The sequence below is a fragment of the Elaeis guineensis genome, chromosome 3 (genome assembly GCF_000442705.2).
Source record: "Elaeis guineensis isolate ETL-2024a chromosome 3, EG11, whole genome shotgun sequence".
Lineage (NCBI taxonomy): Eukaryota > Viridiplantae > Streptophyta > Magnoliopsida > Arecales > Arecaceae > Elaeis > Elaeis guineensis.
This window is the reverse complement of record NC_025995.2, coordinates 42,374,743-42,394,957: the sequence shown is the minus strand read 5'-3', so window position 1 is coordinate 42,394,957 and position 20,215 is coordinate 42,374,743. Positions and strand designations below refer to the sequence as shown.

At 43.9% G+C, this 20,215-nt stretch overlaps 1 protein-coding gene across 7 annotated transcripts in view; it reads left to right on the top strand.

Annotated features, from left to right (window-relative positions):
* LOC105034019 (serine/threonine-protein phosphatase PP2A catalytic subunit) overlaps nt 1-19,365 on the top strand; it is a gene marked incomplete at its 5' end in the record, with an annotated part of 84,984 nt that extends 65,619 nt beyond the window's left edge. For 6 of the 7 annotated variants that reach the window (XM_073253772.1, XM_073253769.1, XM_073253771.1 and 3 more), the window contains 1 exon segment: nt 5,974-6,467. In XM_073253772.1, coding sequence (XP_073109873.1) covers nt 5,974-6,039 — 66 coding nt within the window. 7 annotated transcript variants of the gene reach the window in all.
* Nucleotides 19,366-20,215: the final 850 nt, after the last annotated feature.

The following is a 20,215-nucleotide window of genomic DNA, read 5'->3' as shown; positions in this document are numbered from 1 at the left end:
GATTTTCGGTACTCACTATTTGTTCGTTTAGGTTCACATTCGCATCAACATGCAAGTGATAAAGACTGTCAATTAAAAGATCTCGTGCAATCAATTTACTTGGTAAATAAATGAAATAAAAGTTTTTATTGAAATAAATTTCAAAATTTTTCTGTGCTAGCATAGACACGGAAATTAAATTCCGACTAGCTATAAGAACATAATAACAGTCTTCAAATCTAATCTAATGCCAGATGGTAATCGAAAAGAGTAAGTGCCAACGGCCTTTGCAGCAACTTTTGCTCCATTACCGACCCAAAGGATCACGTCATCTTTCCTCAACCTTCTACTTTCTATCTGACTCTGCATTGAGATACATATATGAGCACTCGATGCAGAGTCCAATACCCACTTAGAAGTAGAAATCGTAAGATAGATTCTATTACGAGCATACCTTCGGAAGGTTTATTACCCTTTTTGGTCTTTAGGCTCTTCAGGTATTTCGGACAGTTCTTCCTCCAGTAGCCTTCAGCGTGACAGTGGAAACACTTTTCCTTTGTCTTAGCTGCTTTTGGACCATCCTTCTTTGGCTTGCTCTCTCTCTTTTGCTTCTTTATGGATTTAACCTTCTTCCTTCCAGTAGGTTTTCTCTTAGAAGAAGTCCGCTCTACAGCGAGAATAGTATCCTTTAAATTCTTCAAGATACCCTCCGTAATGACCAACATGTTGACAAGTTCGGAAATAGTGCAGTCAAATTTGTTCATATGAAAATTCACAATGAATTGACTATATGGGATTGAAAGATCAGATCCATCTGCAATTTTTTTTGTATTTCTAGTCCGAGCTTCCTAAGCTCCTCAATGTCCTAGATCACTGTCATATAGTGCTTATAGATAGACTGCCCATCGTGCATCTTCAGATTAAAGTCTTTTGGACACTTCGAAGCATGCAGTACGGCTTTGCTCGCCATACAACTCTTGCAAGTGAGTGATCATAGCCGAGCAATGGGCATATGCTCGTGCTGGCTTTGCAACTCGTTTGACATGGATGCCAGCTCATAACACTTGATTCGACTGTCTTCATCTGTCCACTTCTCAAAGGCAGCTCTCTGCTCAGCAGTAGGACGGTTTGGTAATACAATGAGATCCTGATCGAGAACATGGCTTAACTTTTCTGAGGTCAGGATAATTCTGAGGTTTTTGAGCCAGTCTTTGTAATTATTACCGGTCAAACGATTGGTTTGAAGAATGCAAGCTAGAAGATTTGATGCTGATATGATGGTTTAACCGTAAGATTAGAGATTCAAGTTAGACTTTTAAATTTAATTTTTAATTTGCTTCTCGGGACTTTAAGATGTAAATAATGACTCCCACTAAGTTATCGGATCCCTCCACTCTCTCGGAAGAAAATGAAAATCCTGAAGCGACAAAGGATTCTTTGTAGGTACTGCGGTCCCACCGATGACATGTATCTCATTTAACAGTTATTGATAACATGCTTACCGATGCGTAGGCAACTCCTTGTCCAGATGCTTCACTAAGCATCTTGCAGTAATTTGGTCTCTAAGTCATGTAGGCTCACCTAATAGTTATTGCCTACACTTCTTAGTTAAGCCCGACCCACCGTTCACAAGCAGGTGCAAGACCGTCATTGGGTCCCTCATCTAACAGTTATTGGGCCCAACCCTGTCCTTACCCTAGAGCAACTCTTTGCTAATAGGATGGTTGTGTTCCCGATGCAACTGAACCACTGTGATTAGCCGAGAACAATCAATGCCGGTAGCACGTTCGCATATTTACAATGGTGGAAGACCTGTGGACTTAATATTTGTAGGGAGGTTTAGGTTTAGGTCTCATTTAATCAGTCATTATATGATCGATCTAACTGGCATGGGCTAAATCAAATTGCTAAGTAACCTAATTCAAGTCTTAATCTTTCAAATTGATCAGATAAGTGAAGATCGGTGGGGTCCCCCCATTGCCTTCTTAAGACATCAATAAATTGGTCAGGTCAGCTAACGGAATCAATTAAATAATCACGTCTCATTAACTTGCCTTAGACACCAATAGGTCGATTGATCAGAATCGGTTAGCTCAAGCGAATCGGACTCAAACCAATGAGCTAAATTAGATCTTTCGGTTAATCGATTCTACATATGGGACTCAATCGATTTGATCAACAACAATTGTATGTTTATTAACTTAATTGATCTAACTCAATTCAACACTTGACTCGGTTTGACCAATTGCTTAATCGAATTAGACTCATATGACTCAAATCAAAAATCTTAGATGTAATCCTATTACATGACCTACTTTTTGATTTTTCCATGACCAAAATCCTCATGCACAAACACAAATTTCATATTCTAAAATCATATTTGAAATCTGAATTCTTTTGCATGAAAGTAAGTTTGAAGATGTGAAAATAATTTTCAAATTTTGACATATAAACGTATATCACATATATGCATGTAAAATTAGATCTAAACAAAATTTCAGATCTAAGCATAATATTATATATTTTATATACTAATCATGGATCAGATTAAAAGCAAATTTATGATCTAAATATGCATTCATATATAGCATATATGAATCAAAATTTAGATCATATAAAAATTTCAGGTTTTATGCATACATCTATATATCACGTGAACATGAACTAGAATTCTTTCTAAATCAAAATTCAGTTCTATGTATATAATTATATATCATCTATATGTTGTAAAATTAAACCCAAAATCAAATTTCAGATTAGAAGATCCTTCTATACATCTCATGTATCAAGAAAAAAATTGATTTTGAAATTTTTTCAAAAACATATGTCAAAATTCAGCATATGAAAATTCGTGGCTTTGATACTATTGTTGGAATTTGAGGTTTGAAGCATGCATATGTGTTTCAAAAATTTAATTTTTTAAACACTGCAGCGGAGAATAAAATTAAAATAATTTTAATCTGAATTTTGCATACATAAAATATAAAACTATATGGATCTATTTCATATGCTGAAATTGATATATGCTGAAATTTAGATTGTGATCAAATTACATATATGTTTCGCAATTCCTTTCTTCAAAACTGGATCTGAAAGAGATGAGGCTTTTTGTTAGTTGCACAAATATCCGGCCTCTACGAGTATCCATTCGGGATCAGCCTAGAACAGCCCTCTATAATTTAAATTTTATTCTTCAAAATTCAGCCTGTTGAATCGGAACAAAATTTGGATCGCGATCAACAATCTTTTTTCTTGATCTTCTTCTTTTCCTCTTCTCTAGAGTTTTTCCTTGCTATGTGCTATTACTAGATGTTAGAAACTAGCAAGAAGAAGGCATCCAAACTCCTTTGGGCATGGAACACCTTGAGACATGCGTCCCAAGGGAAGGGTATGTAGAATGCCCAAGAGGAGAAAAGGGGAGGAAGAGGGTGTGGGGAGAGCCTTTGGATATGAGGGGTTGCTAGTTTTGATGCTTTAGGGACCTTAGGGGAGGTCTCTTTAAATAGACATGAGGATTGAATCTTATTCAATCTCATAATACAAGTCCTACTTGAATTAGAATTCCTATTAATTTAAGTTATCCGACTTACATTAGGAAGTCCATTAGATGCCAACTATTGGAGTCCTTGCACCTATAATTAGACACCCTCTTTTGTACCCAAGAGACCCCATATGAAAATCAAAGGTCCTCTAATCAATGGACACATCCAAATTGATCAAATCAAAGTGGCGCTCTATAATAACTATCAAGGAGTTTCATAAGGAACTTGCACTCTTAATTTATGTGATCCATAACCTTAGACACCCAACAATTGGAGTCTCATGAATCTTATTCATGTAGGTAATTAGCAGATAATTAAGTTAGAATTAACTTATCAAATAAGTAATCCTAACGGAAAGAGAAATTGGGTCCAACCATGTGCTAGCAAGGTTATCATGGACCCAATGAGTTTCTTTAAACTCAATTGACACTTTATAAGCTCAATTTTTTATTTCAAGCCTAATCCTTTTGTTGTGTGATCTCATAAAGTTCAATTGTCTGGTAGTGAGATATACAATGATTCCTATCACCATATCATTGAAACTCTTTTCAATGGGTCGGAACAATTGCATTCTAACTCATTATGGATTGTCGATTCAGAATAATCTCAGTGAGTTCTCACAATCCATCAGTGACACCTAGCAGTATGTAGTGGCAACCCAGTAGAACTGAAATGTACCTCTAGGTGTAATTAACGTGTGATTCAGTCCCTTTATCTTGAGTCCCGACTAGATGGTAGGTAATAGATAAATCGTCAAATCTCAACATCAGTCACATGATATATTCGATTAGTTCAAATCCAGATATGATGTCTATGAAATTTTCTTTCCATCAATCACTCTACTGTGGCCACAGATTTTTGGACTTAGCCTCTCAAATCCCATAAGACTACTCTCTATCAAGGTCGATAGATCCTATCTTGATGAGCACCCCTCCTACAGTAGACCAACTGTCGCCAACATCCACTACAAGGGCTCTTTAAGATCTATGTTTATGTGTCAATCAAACTCCAGCAGCCTCACTGTGAGTAGCAGTATCATCTCAAGTCAAAGGACCAGTCACACAACTACAGCATCGAGACAATCATTGACGATTGAATAGAAATCCAGGTGATTTTTCGTATAGTCACGCTCAATGCAGTTGTTCTCTAACAACCACCTGCATTTGTCGTCCTGTGTCTCTACACAGTAGATTAAAAACTCATCTATTCCGAAGGAAGAGATTTGTGTGCCAGTCTATCTAGATCTATCATCGTCCTCATGATGATTCTATGATCGGAAGCCTTTAGGAATTAAATACGTTTCTAATTCTCAACACCTTGAGAATATATATCGAAACTAATTCCATGAATGATTCAAAGACACATTACACTTGAATGAAAAAAGAACTTGCCATTTTTATTGATCATATCAATATATTAAGTATAAAATTATGCCCTAGATATATTATAATGTATCAGCCATATTGGTTTGTAGAACATACATCTAACATATATCATTATGGTATCTCTTGAAATCATAAATTAATTACTCCATATGGTTTACTTTAAGCTAGAGTGTCATCGTTCAATATGGCTCTGACTTGCACTATGTCTGTGCCTCATAATTGAAAGTGGTTCCCTATGCTGATCTTGCCTTTATTTTCTTTTCTACTGTCTAAATTTTGTGTGAGTATTGACAGGGTTTCTTACTAATTGCATGAGCTTAAACTATGTAATTCCCTTGATCTTCAAATTTCATGGCTGGTTTCTCTCCTGTCAGAAGATGCTAGGGGTGAACATCAGGTTGAGAACCAGACATGAAATTCTTTTAGATGTTGATGGATCCATGTCTTGATTGTCAAGCCAAACTTGAATATAAGAGTTGGGTTGTTGATGTGGGGATTTATGCATCTATTTACTTCTCTTTACCCTGAATAGCTTGTTCACATCCAACCTAGAAGAGGTACTTGTCTCTTGCCTAGGGTTGTGACCTGTTGCCAAATCAACTGCGGTGAAATGATATATAGCAAATCACAGCAACGGGAAGAAGAGTGGGATATTAACTCCATAAATTTCCCAAATTAGATGGTTATATGGGCTTTTGATGTGTAACTGTTGTTGTCGCTCTTAAGAGTTCTTGGTAGAATATATTTTAATTTTGCGCTGAAGATCAGGTTGAAGGCTGATGAACTTTGCATTTCAGGCTCGTGTTCAACCTTTACCAGGTGTCAGATCTTTCAATAGTCAATGTGTTGTTGAACTGCTTATAGTACTTGATCCTGATTCTTATTGAGTTCCGCAACTTTTTCCCCTTAATATTATGGAATATGGGTTACATTCTAATGCCCATAATTGTCTGACTGGTCTGCTAATTCTTGAGACTTCCTACTAACTGATGTTCTGATGTCAGTCCTGTGCTTATTTGCAATATGTTTTGGAAATAGCTTCTAAACTAGTGCATTTATGGTTGCAGTTTGAGCCAGCACCAAGGAGAGGAGAACCTGATGTAACTCGTAGAACACCCGATTATTTTCTATGATCCTATTGTTGCAGGCTTAGCTGACAGAGGAAGCAATTGTATGCTTGCTAATTAATTGGGAACATGGTTGCAGATATTTTTGGAAGATAAATTTACATTTTTTTCCCAAAGATCCTATGCTTGATGGTATGGGGATAAAGATCAGTCTACATGTGGGTTCCCACTCACTCTGGCTTTCTTTCTGTTTTGCTTCCTTTCTTTTCTTTCTCTATTTTTTCAACTAAAATGATCTTGTAGAGGAAAGGGATTTAATTTTCAGTGGGTGATTTTCTTATGGGTTGGTTTTAACTAGACTAGTTATTTTTTCTGGTTCTCACATCTGTAAGTTTATAACAAGATACTATTGACACGATCTGGTTCCAGTATCCTGTGAGTTCCTTTGCTGGTACTCTGAAAAATTATTGTGCATACGATTCAGTTTGAGCTTTTTTTTTGGTTATCGATTGATGTTGAGGGGAAGTTCTTTATGGGATCTCGCTTGACCAGTTTAATCTACTGATTTTCCTGTCTCTGGTAAGGCTACATGTGTTCTTTTTAACTGGAAGCTCATGTGATGTGGGGATTGAAACTTGTCTCCCTACATAACCCTGGTTCTTTCGAGGGTTTCCACCAGTGGTTTGGTCCTAACCTGTATCATACTTGGCTGTCATCCTGTTATAACCAAAAGCCCAAGCCCATCTAGCAAGACCCAAGCCAAAAAAAAAAAAAATGAAAACAGAGGAAAAATCGGGAAGAAGACTCCCGATAGGAGTCTTTTTCTCCGACGAGACTTTGGTGAATCGGGAGTCCTAGAACCTCTCGGAGACCTAGGCTCTCTATAAGAAGACCCTCCCTTTCTTTAGAAGTCGATCATCAGTCTTCTTTCCCTCTCTTCCTCTCTGATTTTTTCGAATTAGAGCCGCGGATCCTTACTTCGTTCTCACCGTGATTGCTCACCGGCGGGGTCACCGGAGGCCGAAGTAAGTTCTTCTTCTTTTCCTCTCTTCTTTCTCCTTCTTTCCGTGCTTTTGTGCGCGACTGCCGGCGACGGGTGTCGCCGATTTTTGGTCGGAGAAGAGACTCCTATTTTGGTCTCTTCTTTTCGTGGATTTTCCGGCATCGACGATCGCAACCGACCGTCGGGCTTGTCCCTCCGAACCCGGGAGTGGCCCTCCCCTGCCATCGGGTTCGTTGTGCCGGCCATGGCCTGAACGGTCGGTCAAGGTAGGAGATCCGCAGGTCTCCTGTTTCGGCCTGGAAGGAGCCGAGAGAAAGAGAAGAGAAGAGAAGAGAAGAGAAGAGAAGAGAAGAAAAAGAAGAAAAAGAGAAAAGAAAAGAAAAGAAAAGAAAAAGAAGGAAAAAAAATGTATACATAAATAAATAAATAAATAAATAAATAATAAAATAAAAAAAATGAGAGAGAGTTTCTCTCTTCTTTCAGTCTGAATCCTTACTTTCTCTCTCTGGAATTGGATTTTCTCTCTTTACTTTTTCTCTCTAAAATTTTCTCTCTCTAGGTTGTTTCTCTCTCTTGATGGATTTCTCTCTCTAAAGTTATTCCTCTAGAATTAGCATAGTGAAAGGTTTCATTTTGATGATTTTGATCGAGTTTAGGGAAGAGTCTGATTTTAAGTGAGGTTTTGATTTTGGATTTGTTTAGATTTAATTTTAAATTAAAATTAATATAAAAATATAATTTTAGATAATAGACACTGAAGAATCTCCTAGAAGTTAGTCGATCTATTCATCCAGTGCTATGTGAAAGGTAAGTATTGAATCATCTTCTCGAGATATTTTATATTTATTCTGAAAATAAATAATTATTCTCTGAAATTATGCATGATTTATGAAATTATGTTTTGAAAGAAAAGTACTTTTGAAATATTATGGTACGTCGATTATGCACACGTTCAGTGAAAAATTATGATATATTATGATACAAAGTATTTTGATACAGATCGGATTTATGCTCTCAGCCTAACTATGTTTCAGTGGGTTCCGTCAATGGGGATTATATGTTGGTACTCAGTGGATCCTATCAGTCGGGGTTGTATACTGGTGTTTGTGGACCCTGCCAGTGGGGGTTGTGCGCTGGTATTCAGTGGACCCCGTCAATGGGGGTTAAACATTGGTCATAGTCAAGGCCGTTGAGTTATGAGTGTTTTGAATCGAATCGGATTTATGATTATATTATATGTGAATATTTGAAAATATTGGATTTGTATTAAATCAGCATAAAATATATTTTTATGTTTATTTGTAATATTGTTCTTGAAAATTATATAATATCTGAAATATCTAGTTGAGATATTTGTTACTTACTGGACTGTCTAGCTCATTACCTTTCTTTCTATTTTTTAGATTCAGATAATTAATTCGAGCGTGGGAAGAAATATTGGGACAGCTTTTAGAGGGAGATTTAGCATTGTCAACTTTATTGAACTTAGATCTATTGTTTTATTGTTAGTAAAATTTTATTGGATGTAAGATATTTATTTTAATTACTTCAATTAAAGTTGAATAATAATTATTTGAATTTATTTCGCTGTGATGCATTGATATCGTGATAAGATGCCTTGCATGCTTATGAAGAGAGTTCTTCATAAGTATGCGGCGGTTGCCACGACCTCCTGCTCGCGATCTCGGACTGAGGGCATGATAATTAATATGGTATCAGAGCATAAGTGGATAAATTATGACACAGAATTAGACATAGTATGAGTGTAGGTGGGTGTTGGTGCAAAAATTCGTTTGCGTCGGAGAAGCTGGAGTCGAGGGAGTCGCGGTTGCCACCGGGACCTGCAAAAGAAGTCTAAACCGGAGTTGGGGTTGCTCCGGCAAGACCCTCCGACGCTCAAGTCAGTTCTCTGCCTCAACAAGAATGGAGTGCTCGAACGGAAATTTTAGCAGAGTTTTGGGATAGAAAGTAGAGCTTAGAGAGTAACGTATTTGGGCCCCTCCCTTTTTATAGGCGGAGGGAGCAACGGATTGATAGCGACGTTTGTAACCGCCTAGTAGTGGGCCGCATGGGGCCAGGAGGAATTTATTATGAAGAGTAATGGGGTGGAGTCATGGCTGTCACCATGGCTCGCCACGTGGAGTCTGTTGCGGAGAGTAGAGCGGCGTCCGTTGTCGCGACTCGCCAGAGAGTGGTGGAGCCGTGCAGTATCCGTCGCAGGAAGTGGAGCAGAATCGCGGTCATTACTGCGGCCTGCCGCGTGGAGCCTGTTACGGGGAGTGATGGAGCCGCACAGAATCCATCGCAGGAGGTGGAGCAGAGTCGTGGCCGTTACTGTGGCCTGTCAGGGAGTCTAGGCCTGTCGATCGAAGTTCGGTTGAAGCGCCTGGTGAAGAGAGGTGGCTATCCATCTGAAAGGAGCTCGGATGTTGCTGGCGGGCTGTCTACCGTTTGGTGCCTTGAGCGTTAGTACTATAGGCGAGGGCCATTTGCCGTAGGAGCCCAGTCAGAGGCTTTCTGTAGACGAAGTCCGGCTCCCGTAGGAGTCTGGATGAAGTCTTCCTGCAGTCGGAGTCGGGGACGAAGTCCGGCTCCCGTAGGAGTCCGGATGAAGTCTTTCTGCAATTAAAGTCGGGGATGAAGTCCGGCTCCCGTAGGAGTCCGGACGAAGTCTACCTGCAGTCAGAGTCGGGGATGAAGTTCGGCTCCCGTAGGAGTCCGGACGAAGTCTTCCTGCAATTGAAGTCGGGGATGAAGTCCGGCTCCCGTAGGAGTCTGGACGAAGTCTACCTGCAATTGAAGTCGGGGACGAAGTTCGACTCCCGTAGGAGTCCGGACGAAGTCTACCTGCAATTGAAGTCGGGGACGAAGTCCGGCTCTCGTAGGAGTCCGGACGAAGTCTACCTGCAATTGAAGTCGGGGACGAAGTCCGGCTCCCATAGGAGTCTGTCTGTCGTGAAGAATCTGGTCGACGCTGGTGGGGGGTTTATCCATCGGTAGAACTCGGGAATGCTGCGGAGACTCAGCCGCAGGAGAGAAATCGCCGAAGGTCGGACGTCGGTAGAATCCTTGAGTGGTCACTCTTGATACGAACTTCGGTTGGGGGGGGGATTTTATATCCAACACCAGTCCCCCTACTTCCGAGTTCGAGTTTCGAACGAAGTACAGAAAAATTTTCACAGTCGAAGTTGTTTCCTTGAATTCTGCACATGACCGCCCTCGAAAATCTTGGCATTCAATGCAAGCGTGTTGGAGTCTTTTTTCGATTAGGGCGATCCGAAGAGTCCTTTCGGAATTTCCCCCGGAGTGTAATCCTAAGCGCCACACCATAATGGTCCCACTAGCAGCCAACCTTACGTCACGGTGAGTGGGACATGTGGCGGGCCTCGGTGGACTTAGGGATATCCGCCACCATAACTGCGCCAGGCCCCGTCGCTTATTTAAGCCCCCCTCCTTCCCTCCAAGGGCTTCACTTTGCCTGAGAGTTGACATCTTTCTTCTGTCTGAGAGTTTAGTCACTCCATCGGCGTCCTTTTCGACTCTAAGCACTCTTCGCACCAGTCTTCGCCATCTCCGCTGGCACCCCGCCGCCTTCAGTCTTCCGAGCCCCTTCGAGGGGTTCTCCCATCGGGGCTTCTGCCCAGGAGGCCAACCTCGAGAGGATGCCACGGATCAAGAGGAGTAGGAGGGGGAAAACAGCGGCCTGCAAATTCTCCGGCTGTCGAACTGTCATTGAGGGTCCCCACCGCCTCACAGGGGGCTCGAGGGAGAATTCCTTCAACAACAGGGATTTAATAACGGAAACAACCGGTGAACGCATTCCGCCCGAGAATTTCAGAGTAGTTGAACGGGGTGACACCGGTCAAGGGGGCAGAGTTGCCGTCACAAGCTGTGGCGGGATTCTTGACGTCGTCGGGGCCGAGGGACCAGAAGCGGTCAGCGCCGACGGTGGGGTCGTAGAACTTGTTGCGGGGACGGTGGAAGTAGCGCATGCCGACCTTGTCGAAGTACCTAGGACGGTGGTTGTCGTGGAGCACACGGTGGTGGTGCATGCCTCCGGTGCTATCGCGGCCTCCGGGGTACCTCCGGTTCTTCTTGATGCAGGTCGTCGTCGCCGCTACCATCGCCGTCGCTGTCCTTTGAATTCTATCCCCCCCTTTTTCCCTTAGGGTTGGGGCTTCGGCAATGGAGCGGAACGAGGTGGGGGGTGAGAGCAGAGGGGTTTATCACATGCACTGGAAGATACTGCTAAAAAGGATGGAACTGGAAGGAGAAGCCGAGAGCTTGAAGTGGTCCCTAACGTGTTCCTTTCGAGTCTTGTAGTAATGTTCTTTTTTCTCGACCCTCAGGGTCTTGTAACGTACATCTTGTTAATCGAGAATGAGAAGGAGATTTGGTTGTTGTTGCCTGCCGAACTTCTTTCATTCACCATTGTTATTATTGTATTCCTCTCCTCTTTTCCTTTTCGTCTGCTTTCTCTCTTCTTCCCCCCCTTCTCTTTTTTTTTTTTTTTGTCGACGTCGCCCGGAGGTTACTGGTCGTCGTCGTGTCGGCTCGTTTTTTCGGTCGCCTTCCTTCCTCAGCCTTGAGGGCTTTGTGATGTATACTTAATTAACGACATGAGAAGAGAATTTTTCGTTACCTCTTTTACTCGCATGTTGAATTGTCGTTTGCCGAGCTTCTTTCTGCTTTTGCTTTGCTTGATATCGATGCCGTTCGGAGGTACCCGATTGCTATCGCATTGACCCGTCCTTTTGTCCACGGCCGCAGACTTGCCCGGGGCCGCTCGGGTTTGACGCCCCCTTTCAGAGTTCGAGCTCGGAGGCCCGAGCTTCTCGTCATCCCGAGGAAGCCATCTTATCTCTGGTCTGTGTTGAGAGCTTTCTTAAAGGCCGAAAATTTTGATAAGAACTCCAATCCTCGCTGAGACGAGGTTCCTCGTATCTTCGATGTAATTCGTTTTTCATTCGTCGCTGATGCAGTTCGTCGCTTTCCTTTTTAACTCCCCTCCTCTTTTTTCTTTTTCTTTTTTTCGAGTGAGGATTTTTCCTCCGCTCTTGGTGGGGTCGCGGGAGCGCGAAGGGGTCGCCGGTAAGGTTCCCTTCTTCTTATCTGGTCTTAAATGATCAGATCTCAATTGGCGTCAGGACGGGGTTCTTCCCCTATTTCTGACGTAATCGATTTTAGCTCAGGTTAGGACGAGGTCCTCCTCTTGTCGCTAACAGGGCTATGGGGGCACATATGGGTGTTGCGGGGCCTCTCCCCCCATCCGGTCTAAGTGTAATCGGGCCTTCGACCTTGCTCAAGTTAGGGCGAGATTCTCCTCCTGTCCCTAACAGGGCTGTGGGGGCACATACGGGCGTTGCAGGGCCTCTCCCCCCATCCGATCTAAGGGTAACCGGGCCTTCGACTTTGCTCAAGTTAGGGCGAGGTTTTCCTCATGTCCCTAACAGGGCTGTGGGGGCACATACGGGCGTTGCAGGGCCTCTCCCCCCATCCGGTCTAAGGGTAACCGGGCCTTCGACTTTGCTCATGTTAGGGCAAGGTTCTCCTCCTATCCCTAACATGGCTGTGGGGGCGCATATGGGTGCTGCTTGGCCTCTCCCCCCATCCGATCTAAGGGTAACCGGGCCTTCGACTTTGCTCATGTTAGGGCGAGGTTCTCCTCCTGTCCCTAACATGGCTGTGGGGGGCATATGGGCGCTGCTTGGCCTCTCTCCCCATCCGGTCTAAGGATAACCGGGCCTTTGACTTTGCTCATGTTAGGGCGAGATTCTCCTCCTGTCCCTAACATGGCTGTGGGGGTGCATATGGGCGCTGCTTGGCCTCTCCCCCCATCCGATCTAAGGAGAACCGGGCCTTCGATTTCGTCGAGACGAAGTTCTCCTTTTGCTCCCGACACGGTTTGTTTTGACTATCCTGTCGATATAGGCTCGCGCTAAGAGAAGACATGTGGATATGAAATTTTTATTTAAAACAAAGTTATCGGTAATACATTCGTAAGTTTTTCGAGCTCCATGGCCGCGGGAGGTCTGCTCCTCCAAGCTCCTTGAGGTAATAAGTTCCGGGTCGGACTACTTCTTTGACTTCGTATGGGCCTTCCCAATTTGGGGTGAGCTTCCCTCGATCTTGAGGTTGTGAGACAGCGGCTCGTCGAAGCACTAGATCTCTTGCTCTAAAGACTTTATTCTTGACCCAGGAATTGTAATAGCGGGCGATTTTCTATCTGTAGAATGCCATCTGAACTTGAGCTACCTTCCGCTTTTCTTCCAGTAAGTCGAGGTTGGCTTTAAGACCTTGCGAATTGTGATGTTCGTTGAATGCCACGACTCGTGCCGACGGGAGTTTAAGCTCAATTGGGATAACAGCCTCCGTTCCGAAGGCTAGAGCGAAGGGGGTCTCCCCCGTGGGCAGTCTTTGGGTAGTTCGGTACGCCCACAGTACATGATAAAGTTCGTCTGCCCAAGTTCTCTTCGTCTTTTCGAGCCTTGTCTTGATCCCTTGCAGCAGGGTTCTATTGGTCACTTCGGCTTCGTCGTTCGCTTGAGGATGGGCTACTGATGTGAAGTTGTGGGAGATGTTTAGGTCTTCACAGAATTCGGCGAATCTCGCTCTCGCGAATTGCCACCCATTATCAGTAATTAGGGTTCTTGGCAGGCCGAACCTGCAAACGATTGACTTCCAGACGAAGTCTTGCACTTTAGCTTCTGTGATTTTCGTCAGTGGTTCAGCTTCGACCCACTTGGTGAAGTAGTCAATCGCTACTAGGAGGAACTTCCTCTGCCCCGACGCCACGGGAAAGGGTCCAAGGATATCCATCCCCCATTGCGCAAACGGTCATGGGGCACTCAAGGGTGTAAGCTCGGCGGCGGGCTGTCTCTGGATGTTGGCATATCTCTGACATCGGTCACACTTTCTGACGTATTCAATCGAGTCACGATGCATTGTCGGCCAGTAATATCCTTGGCGGAGCAACTTGTGGGATAAGGATCTAGCTCCCAGATGGCTTCCGTAGATTCCTTCATGCATCTCCCACAAGGCGTAGTCAGCTTCCGAAGGCCAGAGGCATTTTAAAAGGGGCAGAGAGTATGATCTCTTGTACAACTTGCCCTCATAAAGGATGTATCGGGAGGCTTGATTTTTAAGCTTCCGAGCTTCTTTTGCATCATGAGGGAGAACCTCGTCTCTGAGATATGCCACCAGCGGGTCGATCCAACTGGGCTCATGGTCCACTTCCATCACAGGCCGCAATTCTTCTGTACTTGGGCACTTCAGAACTTCAAAGAGAATACCCTTGGATAATTCGGTCGGAGCCAGCGTAGCCAGCTTGGAGAGAAGATCGGCCCTAATATTTTCTGTCCTTGGAATCTGCCTGATGTCGAAGCTACTAAAGGCAGGGATGAGCTCCTTTACCTTTTCAAGATATCTAGCCATGCTGTCCTCCCGTTCTTCGTAGCTTCCGCTGACTTGTCCCACTACCAATTGGGAGTCGCTGTGAACTTGGAGCCGGTCTACTCCCAATTCTTTGGCGATCCTCAACCCTGCGATCAGGGCTTCATATTCTGCTCCATTGTTTGTTGCAGGAAACTCGAAGCGCAGAGCGTACTCCGCAACGATTCCCTCCGGACTGATCAAGATCAGGCCCGCGCCCGCGCCCAACATGTTGGAAGACCCGTCTATGTAGAGGGCCCAAAAATAGCCAGGGGGGGCGGCTTCTCCTTCAGGGGAGTTCGGTCGGGGCTCAAGGTCGTCAATTTCACCCTGTTCACGTTCGGCCTCCTCCGGGATAGTGCACTCTACTATAAAATCTGCCAATATCTGGACTTTTACCGTCGGTCTAGATCGATAGTTGATGTCGAATTCTGTGAGCTCGATCGCCCATTTCGCCATCCTCCCGGAGGCATCTGTCCGGTGCAGAATCGCCTTGATCGGCTGGTCGGTGAGTAACGTTACGGTATGCCCTTGAAAGTAGGGTCGGAGCCTCCGGACTGCAATCAACAGGGCGTAAGTTAGTTTCTCTAATTTAGTATACCTGGTTTCGGCGTCTCTCAACGCATGACTGATGTAGTAGATCGGCCGCTGAATCTTTGCTTCCTCCTTGACAAGGACTGCTGCGAGAGCCATAGGGGAGACCGCCAGGTACAAAAACAGCTCCTCTCTAGGCTCGGACTTCGTCAACAACGGAGGCGAGCCGAGGTAGCTCCTTAGCTCTTCGAATGCCTGTTGGCACTCAGGGGTCCAACAGAAGTTCTTCGGCCGCTTGAGGGTTTGGAAGAAGGGTAAGCACCGTTCGACCAACCTCGCGACGAAGCGATTCAGGGCTGCTACCCTCCCTGTAAGACGTTGAACCTCTTTTATCGACTTCGGGGTGGCCATCTCTTGGATGGCGTAAATTTTCTCTGGATTGGCTTCAATCCCGCGCTCCGATACTATGAAGCCCAGGAACTTCCCCGAGGTCACTCCGAAAGCACATTTAGTCGGGTTCAGCTTCATCTTCTATTTCTGGAGGGCGCCGAAGGTCTCCTCGAGGTCGGCGACGTAATTCATGGAAGATTTGCTTTTCACGAGCATGTCGTCCACGTAGACCTCCATGTTGCGGCCGATCTGCTCCTTGAAGATTTTGTTCACCAGCCGCTGATAGGTCGCACCTGCATTTTTGAGGCCAAAAGGCATGACCCTGTAATAGTAAAGGCCACGGTTAGTAATGAAAGCAGTCTTTTCTTTGTCTTCTGGCGCCATCCTGATTTGATTATAGCCGGAGAATGCATCCATAAAGGTGAGGAGCTCATGGCCCGAGGTTGCAACCACCAGTTGATCAATTCTAGGCAGGGGGTAGCTGTTCTTTAGGCAGGCTTTATTCAGCTTTTTGAAGCTATACACATCCTCCACTTGCCGTTTGCCTTTTTGACTATGACGACATTGAAAATCCAATCAGGATAATTGACTTCTCTAATGAACCTAGCTTTCAGGAGTTTGTCCACTTCTTCGGCTATCGTTTTCTGCCTCTCCGGTGCATGACCTCGAACCTTTTCTTTCGTCGGTCGATGATTTGGATCGACGGTCAGATGGTGTTCCATGACTTCTGTGTCAATCCCCGGTATGTCTGCTGGAATCCAAGCGAAAACATCCGCATTCTTTCATAGAAAATCAATGAGATGCATCCGTACCTCTTCCCCCAGGTTGGAGCCGATCTTCACCACATGCTCCGCATTCCCATCGTTCAAAGGGATCAAAACCAGATCTTCGATTGGGCCACCCCTTTCCTCAGCGAGATCGTCACGGGCGTCCAGCCCATCAAACGGACAGAGGTCAGATTGGTCACTTCTTTGCAAGGTTATGTTGTAGTAATGTCTGGCCAGGGCTTGGTCTCTCATGACTTCTCCGACCCCCTGGTTGGTAGGGAATTTCAATTTCAAATAGTAGGTTGACACTACGGCCTGGAGAGCGTTGAGGCCAGGTCGGCCGAGGATTGCGTTGTAGGCTGACGGCGCCTTCACCACCAAAAAATTCACCAGAGCCCTGGATTGTCTTGGATATCGACCCGTAGCTACAGTCAAAGTTATTACCCCTTCTACCAGGACAGCATCACCGGTGAACCCTACCAGAGGGGAGTTAATCGGTCCCAAATGGCTGTCAAGGATGGACATTTTTGAGAAAGCGTCGTAGAAAAAAATGTCGGTCGAACTTCCATTGTCGACAAGAATGCGGCGGACATCGTAATTAGCTATATTCAAAGAAACTACAACTGCATCGTTATGAGGAAATTGGACTCTCCGAGCATCTTCTTCAGTAAAGGTTATGGACTCCTCAATCTTTTGTCACTTGGGAGGTACGGTCAATACGCTGGTTGCTCCCTACCGGGATTCTCTCGAGATGGCGTTGGTGAAATCCGTCGGAAGCCGATCGTCTGACTGCCCCACGCCGACGGCCGTTGCCGGAGGAGGAGGAGAAGGCTGGGAAATTGGAGGTGAGGCCGGAGCTTGAGATCTGGCCGCGGAGGCTGTGGATCACCATGTGGATGCTTTGCGAGGAGGCATCGGGCGAAAGATCTAGTGGGGGAAGGAGGAGAGGTCGTCGGAAAAGATGACCGGAGGTGGTCCCGTTGAGCACTTCTTTAAGAACAAGGGTACTGCGAAGACATGCCACCCTTCCTCTAGCGCCAATCCTGTTGGTGCAAAAATCTGCCTGCGTCGGAGAAGCTGGAGTCGAGGGAGTCGCGGTCGCCATCGAGACCTGCAAAAGAAGTCTAAACCGGAGTTGGGGTTGCTCCGGCAAGACCCTCCGACGCTCCAGTCAGTTCTCTGCCTCAACAAGAATGGAGTGCTTGAACAAAAATTTTAGCAGAGTTTTGGGATAGAAAGTAGAGCTTAGAGAGTAACGTATCTGGGCCCCTCCCTTTTTATAGGCGGAGGGAGCAATGGATTGATAGCGACGTTTGTAACCGCCTAGTAGTGGGCCGCACGGGGCTAGGAGGAATTTATTATGAAGAGTAATGGTGTTATAATCCAAAAAAAAAAAGGGTAAAAATCGGGAAGAAGACTCCCGGTAGGAGTCTTCTTCTCCGGCGAAACCCAGGCAAAATCAGACTCCTAAGACCCCTAGGAGTCCTAGGATTTCCTATAAGAAGACCCCCTCTCTTTAGAATCGATCCATCGACTCTTTTCCCTCTCTCCTTCTCTTCGTTTTTCTCGATCAAAGGCCGCGGACACCCTTTGATTTCTCACCGTGATTGCCGCCAACGAGGTCTCCGGAGGCTGAGGTAAGTTTCCCTCTTCTTCTCCTTCCTCCCATGCTCCTGTGCACGGCTGCCGGCGACGAGTATCGCTGATCTTTCGATCAGGAAAGACGCCCTGTTTTTGGGCCTTTTTCCTTGGATTTTCCGGCACCGGCGATCGGAAGTGATCGCCGGCCATGTCTCCTCTGTGACTGGGGGAGTGGCCCCCGTCGGTCGTCGGTCTCCGCCGCGACGGTCGTGGCCCGAACGGCCGGTCAAGGCCGGAGGACTATCGTCCCCTGTTCCGGCACGGGAAGAACCAAGAAAAAGAAGAAAAGAAGAAAAAGAAGAAAAAGAAGAAAAAGAAGAAAAAGAAAAGAGAAAGAAGGAAAAAGAGAAAAAGAAAAGGAAAGAAAAAAAAAAGAAAAAAAAAAGAAGAAAAAGAAAAGAAGAAAAAGAAAAGAAAAGAAAAGAAAAAAATAATAATATATATATATATATATGTATGAACAAATAAATAAATAAATAAATAAATAAAAAATTAAAATTGATGAGAGAGAGAGTTTCTCTCTCTTCTCTCTCTTCTCTCTCTTCTCTCAGTCTGAACCCTGACTTTCTCTCTCTGGAATTGGACTTTCTCTCTCTACTTTCTCTCTAGAATTTTCTCTCTCTAGCTTGTTTTTCTCTCTCTTGATGGATTTCTCTCTCTAAAGTTATCCTTCTAAGATTAGCATAGGGGAAGGCTTCATCTGATGATTCTGATCGAGTTTAGAGACGAGTCTGATTTTAAGCGAGATTTTAATTTTGGGATTTGTTAGATTTAATTTTGAATTAAATTAATGTAAAAATATAATTTTGGATAATAGGCGCGGAAGAATCTACTAGAAGTTAGTCGATCCATTTGTTCAGTGCTCCGTGAAAGGTAAGTAATGAATCATCTTCTCGAGATATTCCATATTTATTCTGAAAATAAATAATTATTCTCTGAAATTATGCATGATTTATGAAATTATGTTTTGTAAGAAAAGTGCTTTTGAAATGTTATGGTATATCGATTTATGCACCTGTTTAATGAAAGATTATGATATATATTATGGTACAAAGTGTTTTGATATAGATCGGATTTATGCTCTCGGCCTAACTATGTTTCAGTGGGCCCCGCCAATAGGGATTATACGTTGGTATTTGTGGACCCTGCCAGTGGGGGTTGTGCGCTGGTGTTTGTGGACCCTGCCAGTAGGGGTTGTGCGCTGGTATTTGTGGATCCTACCAGTGGGGGTTGTGCGCTGGTATTCTGTGGACCCCGCCAATGGGGGTTAAACGTTGGTCATAGTCAAGGCTGTTGAGTTACGAGTGTTTTGAATCGAATCGAATTTATGATTATATTATATGTGAATATTTGAAAATATTTGATTTGTATTAAATCAGCATGAAATATATTCTTATGTTTATTTGCAGCATTATTCTTGAAAATTAGATAATATCTGAAATATCTGGTAGAGATACTTGTTACTTACTGGACTGTCTAGCTCATTACCTTTCTTTCTATTTTTCAGATTCAGATAATTAATTTCGAGCGTGGGAAGAAATATTGGGACAAAGCTTTTAGAGGCGAGATTTAGCATTGTCAACTTCATTGAACTTAGATCTATTATTTTATTGTTCAAAAAAAAAATTTATTGGATGTAAGACATTTGATTTAATTACTTGAATTACAGTTGAATAATAATTACTTGAATTTATTCCGCTGTGATGCATTGATATCGTGATGAGATGCCTTGCATGCTTATGGAGAGAGTTCTTCATGAGTATGCGGCGGTTGCCGCGACCCTCGATTCACAAATCTCGGGTTGGGGGCGTGACAATTAATATGGTATCAGAGCATAAGTGGATAAATTATGACACATAGAATTTGACATAGTATGAGTGTAGGTGGGTAAACATTAGGAATATTGGGACGTTAAAGTATGAGCATCATAATAATAAAAACATCAAAAGATCAGCCAAGGGAACAGTAGACAATAAGACTCAACAGATTGATGGTGAGCCGTGCTCCAGATATGGCAAAAATTATGCAGACAAAGATTGCTATTGGAATACCGGTGCTTGTTTCAAATGTGGTCAGAAAGATCATAAAATTGCTAGCTGCCCACTAAATACTGAAAATCAAGCTGGCAAAAGAACTCATGAAGGACAACATAAGGAGGGCGGAAAGATTTCTAAAACCCAGGGAAGAGTTTATGCACTTACTCAACAGAATCCACAGGCTTCCAATACAATGGTAACAGGTATGAAAAATTTCGAGGATGAAATTTTTTTTTAGGGGTGAAGAATGTTATAACCCAAAACAAAACAAAAAAAAAAAAGGGGTAAAAACCGGGAAGAAGACTCCCGGTAGGAGTCTTCTTCTCCGGCGAAACCCAGGCAAAATCGGACTCCTAAGACCCATAGGAGTCCTAGGATTTCCTATAAGAAGACCTCCTCTCTTTAGAATCGATCCATCGACTCTTTTCCCTCTCTCTTTC